The 23,754-nt window shown below is 44.6% G+C and overlaps 1 protein-coding gene across 9 annotated transcripts in view; it reads left to right on the forward strand.

Moving 5' to 3' along the window:
* Positions 1-23,754, forward strand: part of Rreb1 (ras responsive element binding protein 1) — a 131,195-nt gene that overhangs the window by 86,425 nt on the left and 21,016 nt on the right. For all 9 annotated transcript variants that reach the window (XM_048425577.3, XM_085699395.2, XM_087896540.1 and 6 more), the window contains exons 7-9: positions 10,453-10,597; positions 11,350-11,486; positions 23,164-23,353. In XM_048425577.3, coding sequence (XP_048281534.3) covers positions 10,453-10,597; positions 11,350-11,486; positions 23,164-23,353 — 472 coding nt within the window. The remainder of the gene's footprint in view (positions 1-10,452; positions 10,598-11,349; positions 11,487-23,163; positions 23,354-23,754) is intronic.

Raw genomic sequence — 23,754 nt, forward strand, 5'->3', positions numbered from 1 at the left:
TATGTTTGTAGCAGTAGGAATTTTATCTATTCTTCTTTTGGAGCTGAAGTAAGTACCAAAGTTTTCTCTGATGTTTTTGACCTATTTTGTTGAAATATTTCAAAAGCTTAGTCATACTAGGTGAAACTAGTGGATGGCATCAAAACCCAGAGCATCCCGCTTGCCCATACTTGAACAGCCAGTAGTTAGGAGAGCTGAGAACTAGGTCACAGCAGACAAGGGTTAAGTGTGCTGGGAGTAGGATGAGAAGTTTATTGTAGTTTCTTCTGCTGTGCATTGGCCTGATGCTCCAAGGATTTGGCACAAACCGTGGGTGTGTATAATAAGAAATTAGCAACATGGAGGAGGTTCTGGTCTCCACCACTCGCTCACAGATGGAGGCCTGCAAGGGTGCTGGCTGCATTTCTAGGGCAGCACTTCCCTGGGCTTTAGACCTCGCATTTTTCCACCTTTGTTTAAATATCCAACCTGTCCAACCTGTTTGGGCTGTGCAAGCTGGTGCTAGCAAACATTGAAACGTGCCCACTCATCAGCGTTTCTCTGATTTGTTAAGAAAGGCAACATCTACACCCTTTACCCCCTTAGATGAGGAAATGAACAAGAAGCACAGAACCCTGTGCCGTGTGTCTGACACAGAATCAGCATCTCTCCTGGAGCCTGTGTGTACCAGTGAACTGCTCTTTACTCCTTTTGGGGTTCTAGCATCCTCCATGGGGAGCTCATTGGCCTTCAGTGGAGATTTTGTTTTCTCAGATCAGACTGTTTCATAATGGGCTCAGAGAGTGTCAGCAGGTCATTCTTATGTTCCGTGCTTATGTAACCCAGCTCACTCAGGGCTGCACCAGCTCTACAGGTGAGAAAACTGTGGGCCAAGATTATAAGCTACTCTTCTGAGGCCCTCTCCCTCCTCAGCTTGCTTAATTACAGCCGTATGTGATTCTTCCCTCAAAGCACGGCATTTGATGGAAAGCAGAGGCCATCTGTGGCCTTCATCCGTCCCATTTAAGATATAAGGCAGCTGTGAGTGCTGCCGTCCTGCAGAATGAGCCCAGTGGTCTGGGCAGGTGATGATGCTCATTTGCCATCTTCCCTGATCCAGATTCCTCCTCCTTTCCCATTTGCTTCTCACTGGCTCCTAAATGATACAAGATGTCCCTGGCGGTGGAGACTTCCCTTCATCACCATGCTCTTTTCTCTCCACCCGCAATACTGCCCTCCATTGGGCATGAGGTGACCATCTTGAAGGGCCCCAACTTAAATGTTTCTTGTTCCCCGTCTGGAAGGGTGGAAGAATTGGGGAGTGCAAAATTGATTCACTGTTAGCTTACTATATGAAAGTGGCTGTCTTTTCCTCCTCCACAAAAGGAAGCTTCTGCCGCCTTTCAGAGACCTAAGAAGAACCCCCTGCCAGGCTAAGGTGACACTGACTTGAGCCTTCCATTCTACCGTGAAGCATAGGTTTGGGCTTGGTTTGACACTGTTATTTTAGCCCATGCCGCAGACAGGCATTCTCTGTGGTGAAGCTGGCAGTGACTTCCCACAGAGGCAATGGCTCTACGCCAGTGAGGCCGCTTTGAGAGTGGTGGCTTCATTTGGGGCCCCATCACCCAAGACTGTTATTTTCAGGACAAGGCTGCCTGTGGGTGTGACTTTGGGTTATAATGGTAAAGTTAAGGAAAATGAGGCAGTTTCTCCTGGGGAAGAAACTGCCATGAAATAATTAGGGACTGTTAGCTGGAAATGCTTCCTTCCAGTCTGTCTGCTCTCACACAGCGAAGATCCCAGCGAGTGATTTCAGTCCTGTGTGCACAAAAGTTCTGTTTGACTGTCAGAAACAGATCAGCTCATGTGACCTCTGATGGCCTTTGTTTTTCAAGAATGAGTAATGTTTGTTGGGTTTTGTTTGGTTTTTTGTTTTGTTTGGTTTTTGAGTGAAGGTTTATTGTCACTTTTCGTTATACTGCCAGCCCCCAAATAATGACACAGAGACTTCTTATTAATTATGAAAGCTTGGCCTTTAGCTTAGGCTTGTTCTCAACTAGCTCTTATAACTTAAATTAACCTGTTTCTATTAATCTACATTCTGTCACATGGCTTTTTACCTATCCTCTGTTCTGTATATGTCTGGCTCCCTCTGTGTCCTTTCATGTAATATTCTAACCCTGAGTTCCTCACTCTCCCCAGAAATCTCACCTAGTCTCTCCTGCCTAGCTATTGGCCAGTCAGCTCTTTATTAAACCAGTCAGTTTCCTTAGGCAGGTGAGGCAAAACAGATGCTTGTTTGTTTGTTTGTTTTTCAAAACAGGGTTTATTTCTCCTGACTTTGTACACCAGACTGGCCTTGAAGGCACAGAGATCCACCTGCCTACTGAGTGCTGTGATTAAAGGTGATTGTTACTACCAGCCAGCTAACAGAGGCATTTCTTTATGCAGTGTAAACAAATATCCCACAACAGCTTATCACCTAGGCTGGCCTCCCTGATAGCTAGATGAATAAGCATTGATCCCAACTGAACGTATATTTTATAGACAAATGTATGTACAGATAATGTACACAAAATGTAGTAACTGAGAAATTACTTTACGAAAAAAGTGCAGGCAAGGGAGAAAAGGGCTACATGGAGTTTAAGGCCTGGTGTCTAAAGATTGGAGCGATGGGCCTGGGCTGCCTGCCTACCCCCTCCTACTGGGTGTGAGTCAAAGAAAGCAAGAGGGAGCTAGCTATAGCAGCCACTAACAGAACCCTGTTTCTAAAGAGACAGATGATGGCCAGAGGATGTCATCCACTTCTCTTTTAAAGAAGAAGGAAAAAGAGAAGAATGTAAGGTCCTCTTTGTATCCCCAGAGGATACTACCTCTTGCTCCTTTTATCAGTGAGAAGTGTTTTTACCAGGATGTATCTTAGGCAGGACCAAGACAGAACAGATGGGAATTGACTTTTCCCAACTCTGGAAGGCACTTGATACAGGAGACCAGAAATAGTGGTCCAACCATCAGGCCTGGGATTCTCGGTTTAGGATTAGAGAGAGGACCTGGGCTGGCAAAAATAGTGCCCAGAGCATTTGTTAATGAGGAGTGTGAAATAAGCTTCCCTCACTAACCTAAGTAAAATTAACCTTTCCCTTAATCTGGTACCCTCAGAGTGTGCTCAACCTTGCTGATACGTTATCTGAGTATTGTGGAGAAAGTAAACAGTCTGTGATTGTGGAGAATGTTGTCTCAACATGTGCCTCCTCTACACATGCAGGGGAAGTAGGAATAAACTTCAATATTAGGACCTAGGGCTGGAGTTGCACTTTGCTATGGTCTCCATGGGGCCCTATTGTCCTATGAGAGGACATGGAATCTAACTGGACAGTGGTGCAGTAGATATACCCATGCATCACAGAGATTGGGAACATAGCTAAGACATTCCCACGGAGAGCCTGCAGGCAGAAGGTTTTTGCCTCATACCCTGCTGTCTTCTAGACTTATCTGAGAATGCATAGCTGCTTACACACCATCAAATCTTCCTCCACACCTTTGCATAGCTGGTGTGACCTACCTTCTTGACAAGCACTATTGAATATGAACAACCCTTTCTAGTAAGGAGGTGCCATTGCCCTAATAGGTGGGCACACTGAGGTCTTGCCAGTCCTCTTCATCAGCTGTCTTATACTGTCTTCATGCTCCACCCCCCCTTTTCAGAACTTGACTGACAGTGTGAGCATCCGTCACAGCATTCTACCCTAAACTCCTTTGCGAGGTATTTGTTACAAAAACAAACCCAGATCTTTGCAGAGACATGCTTTCCTCCCGCCAGAAATGTAGGTTGTAGAGCTGTGATGCTTCTCAGATTTCTTCACCCCCCCCCTTGGCTTATCACAAGGTACTGTGTGAAAGGCAAGCACCAGGTAGATGGGGATGTATCTATACCCAGGTTTCCAGAAACCTGTTTGAACCAGTCTCCTTCAGTAATGCAGAGTGTAGTGAGGGGGTGACCTTTCTTGTAATGTCATTTGCTCAGCGTATCAAACACTTCAACCCCTCCACTAATACATTTATGAGGAAATTGCAACTGGAACTCTAACACACACTGGAAATATCTAGATCTCTCCTGAGCACTACCCTTGCAATGTAAAGTAGATATGGGAGATTTAATGAATGCCTTGACCTGGGTCAATCCTTAGTTTGGGTCCCATTTAAAAGTATTCAAAAGAATTTTAAGAATGTTACATGCCCAATTTCTTTTAAGAATTTATACCTGGTGTATTGGAAGATGGGTGTGTGAGAGGGTCTACATCCTTCCTGGTCTATTGTAATGAAATCTGAAGGCAGTGTAAAGAGCTAAAGAATTTGAGGAGGCTCCCGTACCATTCACACTTGGATCCTTCATTGTCACCCTCAAGTCCTGTGCAAACCCAGGTGGGTGGGCCGTGCCTCAGCCACGAGTCTGTAGGAGGCAAGACTTTATAGTTGTAAGAAGCATCCAGGTGATGTTGATCTAAGGTCCATGCATTAGAAATCAGTATCTAATGCCCAGATTGCATCACTACTCCAAGGCCACTGCAGTCAACAGATTCTCCTTTTCTCTAAACTCCTGCGTGCTGCGCAGACTGAAAGAACCAACAGTTGATCACATGCCAAAATCTGAAATTTCAGCAGAAAATTCCTGTATTTGAAAATAGAGAGAATGTTAAGAGTTAGAGAAGGATGCATTTTAGGGACTGAACTGTGATCCATCTTCCTTGAATTAATTCTTGTACAAACTGTAGGAAGTACAGTTAACAATGATATCATCAGTATTCTTATGGATAGTTCACCTTGCTAAATGGATCTGCTTATGACCAGAAGGTTTAGCTCACTGACAGAGTGCTTGCCTAGCATACTCTGGGTTTTATTTTCCTGCATTGTAGTCAATCAATAAAATGAACCTCAAATTTTAGAAAACAATTACATTTATAGGAAGAAATCTTTTACTTTTTATGTATTAATGTTCTACCTACATGTTTTTTATTTGTACCATGTATGTGCTGGGTGCCCTTGGAAACCAGAAGGTACTAATAGTCGTGAGTAACCATATAGGTGTTGGGAACTGAACCTGGGTCCTACAAGAGCAATAAGTGGTTTTAACCATTGAGCCCTTTCTCCAGCCTCCAATAAAGGAGGAAGGTTTAAGTTGAAAAATTAGTGATCACCCTCAAATTCAAAGTAGCTGTTAAAAATAATACTCAGAGTCCATAAGATGGTTCAGAGGCTAAAGGTTCTTGTCACTGTATCTGATGACCTGAGGTCCATTGCCAGGACCCACGTGGTAGAGAGAGCTGACTCTGAAAGTTGTCCTCTGCCCTCTGCTCCAGTGCCACACACATGGCCACACAGAACAGAACGTCTAAAACTGAGTTTCTAAAATGCCTGCATTGTCCTTGTGCATCACTGTAAAAGCCCTCCAGGTGCTGGAAATGACAGGTGAATACGAGAGAATTGATGCCATATTCAAAACCTGTTGACACCCAAGGCATTTAACCAAACCTGTAGACAGTGCAGTAAAAAGACTTTTACTAGGTTTGGGTGGAGAAGATTTCTGATTCAGTTAACAAAATTGCTAGTTGGTTTTTTTGTTTGTTTGTTTGTTGTTTTTTTTTTTGGCAGTGTGGCAGGCTTACTACTGTTAATATATCACATGGCCAATGGAAAAGTGTAGAATTGTATGCAACAGCAGAAGTATACTTTGGCTATACATTAACCTTTCTGGAGGAGAGGCACCATTTTGAGGTAGTTAATTAGTTCTAATAACAGGGGGAAAATTAACCTATGTCTTCAGCATTCGTTTTTGACACAGTTGCCATTAAAATTGACAGCACAATAGTCAACCATTGGATGTCAAGTGTGCTACTTTATCGTACTGTGAAACTTGAAGGTGGATGTTCCAGTGATGCTCTGACTAAAATGGTTTCTACATATGCTTTGTTCTTCATTTGTCCATTCCTTGCTTTGACAGACACTCATTTGTTTCTTCATCAATCTAGCCATATTGTACGTATTTCTTGTCAGTTTGCTGTGTGCCTTGGAAGCTGGTGCGGAGACCAAGACAGAACAGGCTCTTAGAGTAGTAGAACTCACTTTTGGTTGAAAACTGAGGATCACATTGAGTACATGATATTATTGTTTTCTGCTGTGGGTTATGAAAGAATCAAAACCGGGTAGTTGGCTTGAACATCTCCAGAGGTAGCATGTGGAATCTTAAGGTCTCATAGGAGGAATTGCATGATACAAAACCTAGATAGCTGCAGCCAGACCTAGGAAGCCCTAGAGTACCACTTTCTAGGCAGAAGGTGTAGGAAATACCTAAGTACCAAGACAGGAGCTTACTAAGAACCATTAGGAATTCTGGAAACTTTAAGCAGAGGGTGTATGATACTATCTGTCTTAGAAGCTGCCCTGGTGCTGTGTAGAGAATGAATAGCAGGAAGGAAGAACAAGTGGAAAGATGGCGTGGCTGACGCATGGTAATACTGAGACTTTGTAGTCTCTGCTGCAGCCATCTCAATTATAATACAGCTTGTCCAGGAACAGTGCATTCCTCTACCCCCACAATTGCTCTGTGTGTGTGTGTGTGTGTGTGTGTGTGTGTGTGTGTGTGTGTGTGTGTGTAAACGTAAGCTCTCAGATGTGGAGGTTAAAGAACAACTGAGAATGGGTTCTTTCCGTCTACCTCGTGTGTTCCCAGGATCAAACTCAGGTTGGTAGACTTGGTGGCCACATTATTGCCTTTTAAGACATATGTCTTCCCAGCATGCCACTAGCAGAAGACAGGTTGAGACAGAAGAACCTCTAGAAACTTGATGGCCAGCTGCTAGCCTGGCAGGTGCAGCAGTGAACAAGAGGCCTTGTCTTGAACAAGGTGGAAGGTGAGAACCAATACTCAAGGTTGTCTTCTGACTTCAGCATGTGTGCTGTCGCACCTGCACATGCACACTCACATATACACACACTTGCAACTACATACAAAAACTGTTAAGTGCGGTTAGGGTCATGGATACTGCTTATTTAAAATCTGTGATACTCGGCTACTTGTCAGGAAGATGATTGCCAGTTTTCACTTCTGCTAACATGGCATCATAAGCCGTCTTTGTCACTCTGGAAATGAAAGGCTGTCCTTTAAATTGCTCGGGGGAAGAAAGGGGAATGCTTTATTATGGTCTTGGCTGAAGGAATCCTAATCATCTTAGTTCACAGCAAGCTTAGTGGGAATTGGAATGTGTCAGGTAAACTCACTTGCTCAGCAGAAGCAAATCAGGTTGTTTTTCTGTTGTCTTCAGTGGTCAGCGTGTGTCAGAGTCGTGTGCTCTGTACACGCTCATTTAGATTTACACTTGCCGGATCCAGTGTGCTGCTGATGTTGTTTAGCACACACTCTGAGATCAGTTAGTGACCTGTATTCTTTCTCAGCCGCTTGCACAGTGTGTTGGGGGGGGGGGGGGGCTGCGATGTTTTAATTATGAAGAGAGAACTCAGAAAAATGAAATGCTATAATCCCCCTGAAAAGCTCTACTGTGGGAAATAGTGTAAACTATCACTTTGTCACCTCTGAGGACAAACAGACACTTAAATCAAGAGAGGAATTTCATCTTGGGATGGGGAAGGCAGAGTTTTACAGTGAGAACGGTTGGTGAATGTAGAGAAATCCCTGTGTCTGGTAGCATGCAAGGGAAACTGGAGGATGTATACACTCTGCTCTGCTTGGATGGAGAGAGACTTCATGTGCAGAGGGGGCAGCTGGATACCATCTCAGTGAGCTTGGTGCTCATTGGCCTTCACTGATTTGGGGTACATGGAAATTAGATAAAGACTAGGGAGAAAACGGACTCTGGCATTTTATGCGTAGGAATTAAGAGTTGTATCTTGCCCACCAGTCCTTGTGACTGTGGCCCTACCCTGAGAGGAAGAAAGGATTACTGGCTCATGGAGATGGCTCGCCAGTGTCCTCCAAGCCTTTGGAAGGACGCGTTCAGCTGGGGTTGTCATCCCTGCCTCTGGAGGCCAGGAAAGCAGAACCCAGTGGAGAGTTCTTGGCTAGAACTCTCTGACTGTTGACTGACTTGAGACCATGAGTCACCCTGCCACTATTGCCATCATGGGGCTTGAAGGAAATATTGGGAACTCCCCATGCTGTGGCCAGCAACCAGAGGTTTCAGTGTCGCAGGAAGCTACACTTGAGGTTTTGAATCTGATGTCCCAGCAGGAATGTGAAAGAAGTAGAATGGATTGCTTTGTCCAGCCTTTGTGTGCCGCAGAACGCCTGCTCTGGCCTGCCGCCTTCACTCTGTGTCCTTAACACTCCTGGAGTGAAGGGTGTGGGTCTGGGCTGAGGGTTCCGCAGTGACCGAGACTGGAGTTGGGGTGTATTCTGTGCCTGACCTCTGGGACCCTCACCCTCCTCTGTCTCCTGGTGTAATTTGCCAAGAGTTTGATATCTGCTGTTCTGCCTTGTGCCGCAAGAAACCAATAAGGAAGTGGCCAGGTTCGGGTTATGGTCCTGAGTGTGCAGCAGGTGATCCATAACAGAAGCGACTTGCTGAAGTGGCCTTTGGAGGCTGTCTTGTTTATAGGTAGAGCGTGATGTCAGGCTGGTGATACTGTAGCTCATTCTGGCTGGAGGGCTGTGGCCTCTGTGCATCTGAACTGTTCCATGTGTAAAGGATAGTCATCTAGATAATGTTCTCACGGGACCCTCACTAATCGCTGATTCCAGACCCTCCTTTCTGTCTGCTATGAAAACAATTTCTCTCATAAATCCCCAGGGTGAAATAATACAGTGTTGCCTTATATATCCCTGTGTGTTTGTACCATGATTGAGAGACTATGCAGCCTGAAATGGCCCGTGTTAACAGCTGTCATTCTCTAGTTTCTAGTATTTTTACCATTTTAGGGATAGGAAGGAATATTCATTTAGCTAATTTAATTAAAATTTATCAAAAACACTAGATTGATACTAATTGATATCCCTTGCAATTTAATTTTTTCCAAATCTTAGGGTTTTGGTTTTTTTTTTTTTTTCTCAAAACAGTTGTGGTGAATCATGGAACAAATATCACAAAGAAACTTACCAACTTGCCGTTTCCACCTATAAATGTCAACTTGAAAAGAGATGGGTTAGCCAGGCCTAATGGTGCAAAAGCCCAGCATAGTGTGCATGTTTATGATTTTAAGACTAGCCTATTCTATGTACACAGTGAAGTCCAGGCCAGCTGTAGCTACATAGTCGGACCCTGTCTCAGAAACAACAAACAAAAACAAAGAGATGGTCTCCTTGAATCACCATCACTTTGTTACTTAGAGCAGAGGTATTTATGTCTATTAGCTAAATAATAATTTCTTAGGACTAAATAATAAAGCACCCCTCCCTCAGAGTCTAAGCAAAGGATTATGTGGCCATAGCTTGATCGTCTGTGATTCTTGCCTATTTTCTCCTATTAGATGCGTAGCTCCTTCTGCTCTGCCAACACTGATTTCCACAAAAGAGCGGAGGTTTGACTTGGGCCCCCTTTTCCCAAGGCCTGTGTTCTCTGTCCTCAAAAGCCAGGCCGCCTCTTCAGTAGATTCGGCTTGGCTGATGACTGTGGTGTCTGTAGTCTAGACAGGAGGTTCTGATTCTAGAGAAGAACTATGAGGCAGAAAGAACGATCCCATGGTACTATGTAACATCATTCTGCCACACCCGTGTCGGAAAGAGGACTCCGTTGCTGTGGGGCAGGGGCTGATTTTAAGAAACAGCATCCCAACCATCTCAAATCTTTGGTTTGGTCAGCCTCCACATGTGGTCTGCCACTGATGTACAAACTGCCTAGCCTTTTCATACTCAGCCTGTCTTCTTTCAAGAAGTCATCCTAGGAACATAAGCTAGGCTGCTTTTCAGCATAGAGGACAGCATATGAGAAATGCTTTTTCCCATTCTTAAAAACTTTTTGGAACTGGGCCTGATGGTGCTGGCGTATAATCCCAGCTACTTTAGAGACTGAAGCAGAAGGGTCACAAATTTAAGGGCTGTGGACTGCAGAGTGAAAGAAAAGCCAGAGACAGTGAGTCCTGACTCAAATAAATAAATAAATAAATAAAAATAAAGCAGACGTGGATAGAGTTCCCCTATAGATAGAGCACTTGCCTAGCATGCATGAGGCCCTAGATCCAACCCAGCACTGTGAAAATGAACTATGAAGACAAATGCTTGTCATCTGGGTAGAAATGATGCCCTTGACCGATAAAGTGTAGGAGCGTGATATTGTTCAGTGAGAGAACACTTGTCTAGTGTGTACAACTGGTTCAATCCCCAGCTCTTATAAATAATAGTGATAACTGACGAGAAATTTCAAGTACCCTGCTTTTTATATACACTATTTAAAAAGAGAAAAGAAATACTGTGGGTCTGGTGGTGGTGGTGGTCAAATCACGTTTTCTGTGTCTTCTTTCTAGACATATGAAGATTCACGAGAAGGACACCAGCAGTACTACAACTGCCACCCCTCCGTCCCCTCTGAAGCGCAGGCGGTTGTCCTCCAAAAGGAAACTGAGTCACGATGCTGAGTCAGAGAGAGAAGACCAGGCACCAGCTAAAAAGGTCCTTTGAGTTAATAACACAAATGTGCCCCATCATGTGACTTTTGTCAGAACTATCTAATCTTCATTATCACAGTGTAGAGGCATGGTCGACATCAATTCTGGGCTTATTTTGCTCTGTTTGTCAGGATTTCTCTGTGTAGCAGCCTTGACTATCTTGGAACTTACTCAAGGTTGGGCTTGAACTCAGAGATCTGCTTGCCTCTACTGGGATTAAAGTCATGCTCCACCATATCCCAGCTTGTGTGCTCTCTCTCTCTCCCTCTCCCTCCCTCCCTCCCTCCCTCCCTCCCTCCCTCCCTCCCTCTCTCTCTGTCTCATTTTCTCTGGGCTTTGAACTCTGTTCCCCACTCTGTTTTCATAAGTATCTGGGAAAAGGCACCTATATGTGCTTTCTCTTTAGAAGCCTCAGGTAGTACATGAATAAAATGAGTTTCCAAAGTTGTTCCCATGCTTTTTGCATTACGTATGTTGCTGCCTTCACATTTATTCCTAATCCCTTATGGATAGTACATGGTCCATAAGTACCTGTTGATTAGATGGGGGAACTGAGGAATGGGTGGGTGAACTGGGTAAATGTACAGTGGTAGTGTTCACTGAGTAGAGTGGATGGGTGGATGGGTAGTCAGTCAGACCTTGTTAGTGGGTAAAGAACATACTTTTTATTAGCACTTACTAGACTAATGTTAGACTCTTTGAAAGCAAATCTTTGTGAGAGACCACCTTGGTGATACCACTCTGCTTTTTCCTAAGATGGTAGAAGACGGGCAGTCGGGTGATTTGGAGAAGATTACTGATGAAGTCTTTCACTGTCCAGTGTGCTTCAAGGAGTTTGTTTGCAAGTATGGACTAGAGACCCACATGGAGACCCATTCAGATAACCCATTAAGGTAGGGAAAACGTGAAGTAGTTGGTGCTTTGGGAAATTACATGTTACTGTTTCTTCTGGCATATGACATTCTTATTTCTTGTCACTTCAAACTGGGCTCCAGCAACTGAGCTTATTTATGGGGATTTTGGGGAGACGCTTGAGAAACACATGGTGTGTAGAAAAGGTTGGGTTGAAGATTGTGAGCAAGCATGGCTGTAGCCATGGGCTCTGTTCACTTTGCTCCTTTGTTCTTACTGGGATCCCTTGAGCATTGGAGAATCTCCTGTCACGAGATACTTCTGTGTAACAGACTTTCTTTGCAAAATGTGTTGCAACCAAATTGATTGCTTGCTGTTCATGGATAAGTGGTCAGGGACAGCCCATGGATTTCATGTTTCCAGCACAGTGTTGACATGTACCAGGTGCTCAGAAGTGCTCTAATGAGCTGGACCCATAGTGCAGAAACCTGAAGCATTGTGGGTAAGAAAGAGTTCTCAACGTGCAAGGGGGAAAGCCGCTATGTAGTGCTTGTTACGTCTATGTTACAAGCACTACATCTATGTTACGTCTCAGCAACTATGTTTCTGATCCTCAACTTCAGGGGCTGAAAGTATGGGTATTTTCAGCAGTGTTGGAGAGGGGAACACTGCTCTGTCTTTGTCTAACTTCTCTGGTAACTTTTATCAGCGCCCTGCCCCTGCAGTCCTTCTTCTAGGTGAACAAATGGTTTAGAAATTTTTCCCACAGCATTGCTGACATTTGTATGTTCTATGTATATGTTCCATCTATTTTAAATTAAGCTGTAGAAGGACAAAGAGCTACATGGGAGCTTCTGCTCAAGCATATAGCTGAAGGTTCCTCTAAGAGCAGGCCCCCATGTTGTCACAGTTTTGGAAGACATCTTGGGAGTACAGGATTTGGGTATCTGCCGAAATTCTCAGTTTTATGGCAGTTTTCATGGGGGGGGGGGAGCTTTTGGAGCGGTTAAGGTATGAAGCAATTACATGCTGTCAAGTGCCTGGATGGAACTTGCCAATCTAAGACAGCAACTAATGGACTGGCCAGTGTCTAGTGGGGTTCTCTCCCCATTCTCTGTGAGAATAGGTCCCTCTCTAGAAAGGCCTGTCTTGTGGCTCCCATCAGCTGCATCTGTATCTGTTTCCCCATTCACATTGAAGTAGGGCTAGATCAGTAATGCCTCTTCCAGTGTTTTCTTCCTATCCTCTCTAAATATGTCTCCGGACTCTGATCTAGACTCTGATCTACGAAGAAATAGCTGTCAATGAGTACTGATTCTAAGAACCTAGAATTTATTTTATTTTTTTGAGGCAAGATCTGTCTACATAACTTCAACTGTCCTGGAACTCACCTGTTCCAGGACTAGACTGTCCTGAACACTGAAATCTGCCTATCTTTTGCCCCAAGAGTGCTAGGATTAAAGGTGTGCACTACCACGCCTGGCAAGGTACTTAATTTCCACAGCATCTCCTGGATGTGGAGCTGTGGTGTGAAGAGTGAGCACTGCCATCACACAAGCCTCACCGTGAGAGGAGATAGGATAGAGCACAGACCCTAGTTCCTCCAGTCACACATTCAGTGCTCTTGTATATTTTTTATTTCAGTTCATATTTTATTTTGCGATCAGGTACTGTTTGGGGGACAAACTACTTTTACTTTCCTTGAAAATTCCATCGTACAGGGAAGTAGCCTGGCTCTCATGAGTGATTTCTAGGCAACGTGAATCTGCACAGCATGGTGTAGCTGTGACGAGGCGAGACCAAGTGTCCCTTTGTGAAACGCTGGTCTGGAAAGCCTTTTCCTCCAAGCAAATGGAGGTGGGAGCCACGTTAGACGTGAATCAATCCGTGAGCAGAATCATCTTGGTCATGGTGCACAGATGGACTGTGAAGTCAAAGCTCTGTAGTCCCTTTTGTTGCCAAAGCAGGTTTCCTCATATACTTAATGGTGACATCATGTGGTGAGGGTTCGGAGGAAGTTTCTTAGCATTGGATGGACTTAGCTCCTTCAGGCTGCTTTTCATTCCACTAACCCCCAGCAGCTAGCCATTGATGGCTTCTAAGAAGGGTGGCTTAGTGGCTTGTATGTCTGGTGAGCAGACTAGCTCCAGCTTCATGGCTCTATCTAGTAACTACTGTGAAGCCGGGTAGGACTGACTTTTTAAAACCAAAAAGAGTTGATTATAGAACATAGTTAATTCCTCTTTTCTCGTCTCTCTACTCAGCTTCCACATAATAGCCTACTATCAGAAGAAGCCTTGGGGCCAGGCCTGGGCCAGTGGGGGCCTAGCTGGGGTGGTGCATTATGACAGTAGCTGATGGGAGAGACTGCATGTTAACCCAGAACTAAAATAGACACCAACTCCATTTTCAAATCCCAAAGGCTACCGCCACAGCGCTACCAGTTTAGAACCAGAGTCTGTAACTTAACACAGCTGTTGGTTTCTTTCTCCTGCCCTTGCCCCACTCCCTCCCCTGCTACCAGAGTTGGCAAGGTGCCCATGTTCCTTAATAAAGTGTTGGCAATCCAGGCTTGTATATATGCTGAATCTTTTCTCCTCCACTCTGCTGTGTTTCAAAATAATGAAGTTCTGGCATCAAACAAAAGGAAGATACAAAGTCCCTGGTAAAGAGTCTCGTTCTTAAGATCGTGTATTACTTCTGTCTTCTAGCTCCTGGGCAAGGGTAATAGGGCAGGGAAGAATGCTGAATAGAGCATGCTGTGCAGTGGCGTTCAGATCAGAACTATGGTGAGGGGCAGTGCAGCCTGCAGGTGGGTCCCGAGGGGAGAATGGTGCTGAATGTCATGCTTTGTTGTTAGAGGAGCTGCAGAGTAACAGACTGCACTGCTGGGAACGTAGTGAGCTGGAGCAGTGTGCAGACTCGTGCAGCTCAGCAGAACGACGGGACCCATGTGTCATGTGAAATTTTCTAGCTGTGAAAAGCGGTGTTAGTGATACAGTCTTACTTTTCACTGTTTTATGCTTAGTAATTGAAATCTGTGTGTCTGTGCAGTCGTAGCCCCTCTTAATGGAAAGCAGTCCCTTGCCAGGGGCCAGTCAGCCCACAGAGCAGGTTAAAGACAAGCCAGGATGCAGTGAAGCCTTCCCCAAGGGTGGGCTGTGCAGCTGGGTAGTCACCATGTTGATGAAGGAGCTGCCAAAAGCAAACTTGGCCCAAGTTATTGTATAATCTTAGGTGACTTCTTGATTAAAGGGGATTGGGTAATAAGTAATTTTAACATTATTTTAGTTAAAATATATCCAACAAATGACTGAGTCCTCATTGTGACAGTGCAAGGCATTTGACCGGTCTTGAGAAAAACGGGGATGTTTGGGGTGGGGCCTGGAGACTGATTAGAAAAAAAGGAAGGGGTGCCAACCAAGACACTGTGGCGAAGAGCTTTGGATGTGACATTGGATGTTGTGGCATTCTTAATTCCTTCCAGGTTATGGCCATCATTATGGTCACATTATTGATCTTGGGGTAAATTATGGTTTATGGCAGTGTCCTCAGATCAATCAGGATATGGGAAGCAAAGAGGGGTCTTTGGCAGACACCCAGGGTTCTGAAGGGAAGCTCAGCACTACCCTCACCAGAGTAAGCTGCAGGCCAGCCATGACCTTGCTGGGGATCCTGGCTATGGGGCCACTTACTGAGACATACCAGGATGTTCTTGTCTATGTTTCATGATTGTTTTAAGGAATATTCAGCTCCCTACACTGTACACCTACTACCCGCAGAGAAACCCTGAGACTCTTGGTGTGTCATTGACCCCATGTTCTCAACATGGTTAGCACAGGGCAAAGGTGAATAGAGTATTAGAGTCTTCTATTAAGACTCCAGGGGTCCAAGGATCAGCGAAGTGAAGATAGAGGCCTGTAAGGGCCTGGCAGTTAGAGGTGTCGTAGTTACAGCCTCTTCACCACCCAAGAATAGAGCAAAGCCCAGGTTCACCTGGCTTCAGAACCCTCAGTCTTCTCTGAGTCTTTAGACTACTCCCTGCTTCATGTCATGCTGGATTCGTTGAAGAGGCCTAGCTGGGTGCTCTTCTGTGGTAGCCAGCCTGCACATGACCCTAGGATGTGGCAAGGGAAGGCAACCCAGCCAGGGGTCCGTCACAGGCCGTCACTGCTGCTCACAACTGGGAGAGATTACTGCAGCTGTGGATGTCAGTTCTCTGCCCCACGATGGGCCAGGAAGGGTGGGCTGAGGGAAGAGGAATGTCTGGGTGGGGTGGGGCTCTAGACAAGGGATTGCTTGCACTTATTCCTTTTGGCTTCTGGAGACAGAGCAGAAAAAATGAAGCATGAAATCCTTTTTTAAAAGGAATGCCAGTCTCCTTCAAATCCTGTAATGAGCAAGGAGTTGGATCACAGGGAATCTGGCTGGCCGAGAGTCACCCCGGCAGGTATTTCATAGGTTCTGTTTACTGCAGGGAGTGGGGAGCTCTCAGTGTCAGGAAAAGTGCCCCGGGCACTGAGGATGTGACATGATTCAAGGAGGAGCTGGGACGTCTGCAAATGACTGTCCTCTGAGCAAGCAGGGTTACAGACAACGTGGTCCCAGCCTGCTGCCTGGTACCTCTGACCTCAGGCAAGTAGAGGCTCAGTTTCCCCATCTGGAAAATAGATTTGATGATTTGTGAAGATGGAGGAGAATGATCTGGGCCTGGAACTGCAACATATACTAAAGAGTTTTTTTTGTTGTTGTTGTTTTGTTTTGTTTTTGCTGTCTTAGAATGTGTTGTTTCTTGAAGGGTTTTTATTTATTTTGTGTGCGTACGTGTTTGTGTGGCAATGTGCTTTCATATGTGGGATAACCGACGTCACACCCAGTTTTAACGTAGATGCTTGGTGGGGTGGGGTCCTCATGTTTGAGCAGCCAGCGCTTCTCTGAGCTGTCTCCCCAGCCCACGTGTGTCCTTTTCAGTATTTCAAGCCCTCCAGCATAATAGTTAATGATTTGATGTGGTCTTTCTTGACGATCCCTGCCCCAGTGACACAGAGGAGTCAGATTCTAGGACTTCTCCCAAGCACTGTGGACTTGACAGCATAAAAGCGTGCGTCCTTTGCTCCTTACTGCCATAAAGAACCGTTTTTATCTAGCTTTGCTTTTGTAACGCGGAGCAGCTATTTAAGTGGGGTTTGAGTCCTGCCTCCTGGGAGTATTGTAACCCTTATAGACTGTCAAATAGGCAGATTTAGAAGCTTGAAGGACCTTGATGTCTACAAGTAAGAGAGCCATACATCATTTTTTTGTACCATGGTTTTGTTTTGTTTTTTAAGTTCCTTATTTTGAAATTTGCCACTATATTCTTTTAAAAATATCTTTTGGGTAGTTTTTTTTTAAGTTAGCCCTTTCTTTAGCTTAAGGGGGGGTGTCTATTTATTCTTCTGCTACCCTAATTTTCTTTTTTTTTTTTTGAGACAGGCTCTCTCTCTCTCTGTAACCCTGATTGTGCTGGGGCTGGCTGTGTAGACCAAACTGGCCTTGGACATGCAGAGATCCACTTGACTCTGCCTCAGGAATGCTGGGATTAAAGGTGTGGGCTGCTCTGCCCAACTTATTTTCTTTTCAGGATTTATTTTCTTTTCAATTACATGTGTTTACATGAGTGTGAGTGCCTACAGAAGTAGAGGGTGTTGACTCCCCTGCAACTGAACTTAAAGGTGGCTGTGGGCTGCCTAGCATGGGTGCTAGGAACCAAACTTGATTCTTCTTAAAATCAGTACCATCTCTTAACCACTGAGACATTCTGCAGCCCTCCTTGTATTTAGAGGGAGGCATTGTTTTTTGTTGTTTGCTTTGGGTCTTACTGTTTTGTTTTGAGACATAATCTTGCTGTATAGCCCAGACTGAGTGCTACTGTGAACAGGCAGGCAAACTAACACCAGACCCCACTGCCCAGAATTGTACTTGTTGGGACTGGGCAAGAGTGGAGAGGCTATAGGGGACCAAGACCGGCTTACCTCTTTAGGTTACTTTTTGAAACATTTCTGCTGACTTCCGGGTTTCCATCTTGCTCTAGAACATTAAGGTCACCAGATGAATAAAATATTACTGTAGCAGATACTGGAGGAAGCACACCCCAATATTGCTTAGTTACAAAGTTAACAAAAAAAAATCTGGTTTTTTTTTTTTTAACTATTTTGAGCTATATCATTGAGTCCCTGCAGTGGATATACACACCATAATAATATTCCACTGCATTTCTGCCTTAGCTTCACTGTTCATTTAAGAAGAAATAAATGAAAGAATGCCTTCTTTCATTGCATCCTTCTCCTTTTTACGGGAATGCTTGTCATCAAAGGAATAGATAGCTCAGTTCCCTTCCTAATTAGGCCTGTGGCATACAGCAGTTAGCAACTTCACTGGAGATGGCTTCTCAAAGCTGGCCTTGAACTCCTGATTCTCCTTCCTCCACATCCCAAGTGCTCGGGATTATAAGTGTGCATCACCAAACTCAGCTTCAGTGCTTTTTAAATCTTTAATTGAACTTTTCCTTTAAGACAGCTTTGCTTGTTTGATTACGGGGTCTTTTGAGAACTGAAGGGACAAAAGCCTCAGCTCTTGAGTGTTTCCTTGACCTGGATGATTGGGCTGGCTACTCCTTGCTGTGTTAACTTGAGCTGGTTGAGTTCTGGCTGTCAGGATTGGCTCTTCTGTAGCTTGATGGCTTGAGGTTGCAGTACAGAAAGTTCCTGTGGAGCCAGGTGTATTGGCAATAAAATCTTTCCAACCTGGCAAAAGTCACAGCTAGAATGTGATGGCTTTTGCTTGTTGATACTTAAAGGAGAAAGGGTGGGGGGACTGTGGATATAGGGGCTCGGAACTTTGCTTCCCTGTGACTGGGAATTGAGCCAGTTCTGTGACAGTGCCTCCTTGACAGCTGAAAACCACTTCTCTAAGCATATACTGTGGGTTCTCTGTGATCCTAATTTTCCAGCACCCCCTTTTTACCTCTCCAACTTCACATACTAGCAGGTACAATCAAAACTTTGCTCGATTATCCTGGCCTGCTGCTGGGAGGAGTTTCCGGTCCTTGGGACCTCCACCTACAGACCCCCATATCTGTACTTCACACCTACCCCAAGTCCAGCAGTGATAGGACAAGTGGTACTAAGGGAAGCTGGGAGAGGAAAGATAATCTGCAGGCAGCTCTCTCCTCTGTTCCAACGCCTCAGCTCCTTTCTCCTCCCACCCCCTCCTCCCCATGGAGGTAGGACCCCAGATTCAGTGACTGGGAAAAAAGTTGGACTCTGTACTAACATGCCAAATTCAAATTCTCGTCATCTTAGCTATAGTGGCTAATGTGGTGCTAATTTGGGTGCTTTCTAAGTATGCTTTCTGTGAGCACCGTGCTTTGACAGTCAGTATATTGAGCACGCCTATAGAAAAGTCAAGCAAATATCTGCTTTTGTATCACCCGTGTGTATCTCTCCTTAAACTGTCCCATGGTAATTTATCTACCACCACTTCCCCCAACCCTCCAGAGTAACCTATTTTAATAGGATTTTGAAACAACAGGGTGTTGTTTTTTTTTTATCGAGTTCTTATAGATTCAAAGAAAGAAGAAGAAGAAGATTCACTTTCCCCTGAATATATTTATTTTACTGCGAGCAAAGTTGGCTTCCATTTGGAAAAGCTGCCCTCTGTTTCCCACAGAGGGCCTTTTCCATTGCCAGAAAATCAGAAGACAGCCAGTCTGGTGTATAAAAGTTCTCTCTGGCACGTCGTCAGGATCTGTTGCAAAATGAAATTTCTCCTACAGCCCTCCCCTCACGGTGACTCTTGAGTGTGTTTCTGCTTCATCTAAATCTTTCGCAATCATTGTCTTTATGGGTTCCTGGCCTGACTAAGATATTCCACAAACCCAGGTTGAGGATGACAAGAGTCCTGGGGACCACCCAGCCCATGGCTGTAGCCTTAATGAAGGGTGATAAATACAAGGCAGGTTTGTCAATACCCTGAGAGTAACACCAGCTGCAGGCTCCATAGGTTTACAGTGACCTCCCTTGTCCTTCAGGCATTTAGAAACAATGTTGCAAAGCCTTGCTTCCCGGTCTGGGGAGGGCTGTTAAACCCTCTGATAAAGGCCTTACTTTTCTAGGTGAAGGTTTCCTCCCTGGCTTTATTTAAAGTATATCAACAGGTGCAGAGTGTGAGGCAAAAATTTTCTGAATGTCCCATTTATTTATAACTGTAATTTTGTGACTGTTATAAATCATAATTAAATATCTGATATACAACCCCAAAGGGGTTGAGAACCACCACTCTTAACCTTTTCAGAAGGAAAGCCAAGGTCTCAGCTACTTGGTATTGCAGGGATCCTTTAAAAAACAAAATTCAGCCTGGCCAGGTACTGGTGCTGGCCTTTAATCCCAGCATTTGGGAGGCAGAGGTAGGCGGATCTTTGTGGGTTCCAGGCCATCCTGGTCTACTGAGTGAGTTCCAGGACAGCTGGTTCTACACAGAAAAATCCTGTCTTGGGAGGAGGGGGATTCCATACTTGGGAGACAAAGGAGGCAGATCCCGTGAGTTTGAGACATGCCTCGCCTACATAGAGACCTCTAGGCCACAGGACTACATACATGAGACACTTAAGAAAAAGAAGGAAGAATTTCAAAATGTGAAATAGGGGTGTTTAGGCTGAATTCCTGTGAAAGTGCAAGTGTGAAAAGTAGATCTTAGACTGATTGAAGGTCCCAAGGGGCCAGTCTCAGCTGTGGCCCCAGGGCAGGCAGACTAGGAGGGCCTGAGAAAGCAGATGGTTAAGAGCAGAGGGTGGACCACAGAGAGCGCTTGTTTTCACGGGAATCTTTCTCCAAATTAAACCTGCTTGCTGAGGAGGAGTGGTGTGTGCACACATCATGTGTGTGTACACTGAAGCTTTGCTTCCAGGGGAGCAAAGTTCCTTGCTACCTCTTGATCCCCTTTCCATCAACCAAGTGTTTCTGTTGAAAGCCTGTGTGTTGTATATGTATTATTGTTTCATTAACATTGACTTCAATAACCAATACCACTGTAATCCATGCCTGAATGGAACCCCTCCCACAAATGCATGTGCTCTTCTGTAAGGCACAGCGTAACTTCCTATGCTTAAGACACGAGACGATCCTTCAGAACCACATCTAGGAACCATTCTTTACCATATCCCCAACAAAAAGCATCAGAACAGAAGAACCATGGCATGAAATACCATGAATATTCTTTCTAAGAGCTGAACAGGCAGGCAACATGTGATTTCCTCCTGTCTCAGCAGGGAATATTAGATACAAGTGCAGAAACCCTAAATAGCAAGGATCATCGCTATTATCTTATTTATATGCATATATTACATCTCAAATATAATATTTGAGGTGTATATAAGTTATTTTGTGAGACCTCTTTTTAGCCTAATAAACAAGCCCTTCTGCTAAGTATAAGCCTGCTGACTTCACACTAGACATGTGCTGAACCAAGTCTCCTACTCCCAGCAGTTGACTGACTTTATCTTTAATTAGGATAAAATGAGCCTAGATAAATGGGTAGATCCTCGGTATCTGGGATAGTGCCTTGCACTAGTAAATATTAATTTAAAATTCTACCAGGGCTGTTTAAAAGTAGTAAATTACCATAAAAAGAATGAGATAATGAGTTCTTAAGGATGACAAGTCTCCTACTATGCTGCCCTCCTTGTTTTTCGCCTTCCAGGGAAGGCACAGTGTAGCTTCTGTCTTGATCATGTCCTGAATTATCTCTGGTTCATAGAAACCAACACAGTGTCATAGGCTTGAGCCAGCGCCTTGGTGCTGTAGGGCAGTCTGAGCAATGGACAAAGCACTACTCTCTATTCCCTGTGCCCTCCCGACCTCTTCTAGAAGCTCTCGTAGTCTCTTAAGTGTGCAAGCAGAAAAACATTAAAAGGAGCCCTTTTACATTACTTGTGCCAAGGGGAATCAGGGTTAGTTTCTGCCGATTGAGTCCCTGCCCCATACTCAGCAGCTGCTGGAGGTCTTTTTTGAGACTCGAAGTGTTAAAACCTCACCTCACTCTTACTTGTTATTTGAGGTAAGGTAGTTCTCCTTCTTATACACATGTTAAGGAGCATTTAAAGCATATACAAAAACTTAGCAGCAATTTCGTAATAACGGACATGTGGTTAGAGGTCGGTTTGTCTAATTCTGATATTCCTCTCATCTTTTTAACCAGAACAGTGTGAGAAGGTGAGCAGGTGAGCTGGTAACCTTGTTCAGTTGACTTGAACCTAGAAGGTCTAACAGCTAGAATCCCATATCCAGAGGTTTTTCCCAACCTCTGAGTTCAGGATCACGTGTCTGCTCTCTGAAAATAGACCCTGGCCTAAGGTGCAATGTCAGTGCTGCTGTCCTACTTTTGTGTCCCCTAACCTGTGACTTAGCCCTCTTTGTGTTGTGCCACGGGGTGGATCCTGAAGTATAAAGTCTCCCCCAGACGATCCACACCAGGGGAACCCATGGCTGAAACATTTCCAATCCTCACTTTGCTCTGCATTGTCTACATCCAGCACTTCACCACCACAACTGTCGGAAGCTCAGTAGACTCCCCTCAAAGGGAGCATTGTGTTTCCAGTAGCTGATGGGAACGTGTTATTCTAAATCTTGCTTAGGGGATGTTCCCAGATTACCAGGGGAGCGGCAAGAGGTGCAGCTGCTAGGGAGTGATGAACAGGGCTGCACAGACTCTTCCAGCATTTCAGCACCATGAGCTCAGTGGGAATGTGGGTGATTTCATTGTCTTTCTTTGCAGAAAAGAATGAGCAACAAAGAAAGCTTCCACTAACAAGTATGTACTGTAAATGGGAGCAAGTTGTTTTGCCCCTGTGAACACATGGTAACAAGACCCACCCCCTTAGAGGGTTTATGAGAGAGATGTGATTATACAAATAAATGGAACGTTCTACCATCATGCAGATGTGCACATCTGCCCAGCCTCACACCAATGAGCTCTATGTGATTAGGGATTTTCAATTTCCATTTAACTAGCCACATGGACTCCCATGATTATAGTGAGTACAGACTGGGAGTTGCTTATAATACTATGTTACAGCATCTGAAATTTCACTCAGTGAAGCTCTAGAGATCATGGTACCCACTATCCTGTTGGCCTCCTGTCCGCTTCCCAGGTAAGGCTTTTGCGCTTGTTGTGAACTCAGCATAATAGTACTAGTGCTACCGATATAATTAGTTTATCTCTGATAAAACCAGGAGTGCTGTGTGATTTCGTTAGAGCCGTGTAGACATGTAGCATTGCTTTTGAAAAGGGGTTTTGCCTTTGTGTCTCTTCAGTGCCATGTACCACCATGCCCAGCAGCTTAGGCTTTTAATTTTGAAACAAAGTCCTCACTTTGACTTCAGGAACTCCCAACTGTCTTCTCTTTGTGCACAGACATTGGATGATGGTGTCATACATACATCTTGTACAACCTGCAAAAGTTTGATATCCAGGGTTATTAAAATATATCTTTACAAAACAAAAGGAGAGGGAGAAAGAGAGAGAGATTGTGTGTGTGTGTGTACACATACATGTGCGTGCTAACCACTAGCAATTAGGCGTTATTTTATTAAACTAAAATGAAACAGCAAAGCATTACAATAAAGCTTCTAGACCAGCAGAGACTCCGAGCTGCCTCCTCATGGTTGTCATCTCTTCTCCTAGATGTGACATTTGCTGTGTAACCTTCCGCACACATCGAGGACTGCTGCGTCACAATGCACTTGTCCACAAGCAACTTCCCCGAGATGCCATGGGAAGACCTTTTATCCAGAACAACCCTTCGATTCCTGCTGGCTTCCATGATTTAGGATTTACTGACTTCTCCTGTAGGAAGTTTCCTCGAATTTCTCAGGTATGCTGATGGACCCATGCAACCTACCGCTCCCTCTACATTCTGTGCAGCTGTGTTGGGTGGAGTGGTGGTATTTTCTGTAATGTCGTTTTGCTAAAATCCAGTCTGGCCCCCTTGGGTTTCTTGGACTGAGAGGGATCAATGGTTTTTTTTTTTTTTTTAGGTTGTGTTTTCCAGGAGTTTTTGTGAGGATGCAGTGCCTTTTGCCCACTCTTCAGGCTTTGAGATTTAAAGTTGTATACTCACCACCCTATCAATTGTTTACCACCCCCATTGCAATTGTTAGTGTCTGCTCTACAGCTAGGTAGATTTTAGCAGATTCTATTAAAATACATTGAGGTTTTTTTTTGGGGGGGTGTGTGCGCAATGCATGTATGTGTTAATATCTGTCATGTGTATGT

Source organism: Myodes glareolus, chromosome 14 (assembly GCF_982192425.1).
Source record: "Myodes glareolus chromosome 14, mMyoGla1.1, whole genome shotgun sequence".
NCBI lineage: Eukaryota > Metazoa > Chordata > Mammalia > Rodentia > Cricetidae > Myodes > Myodes glareolus.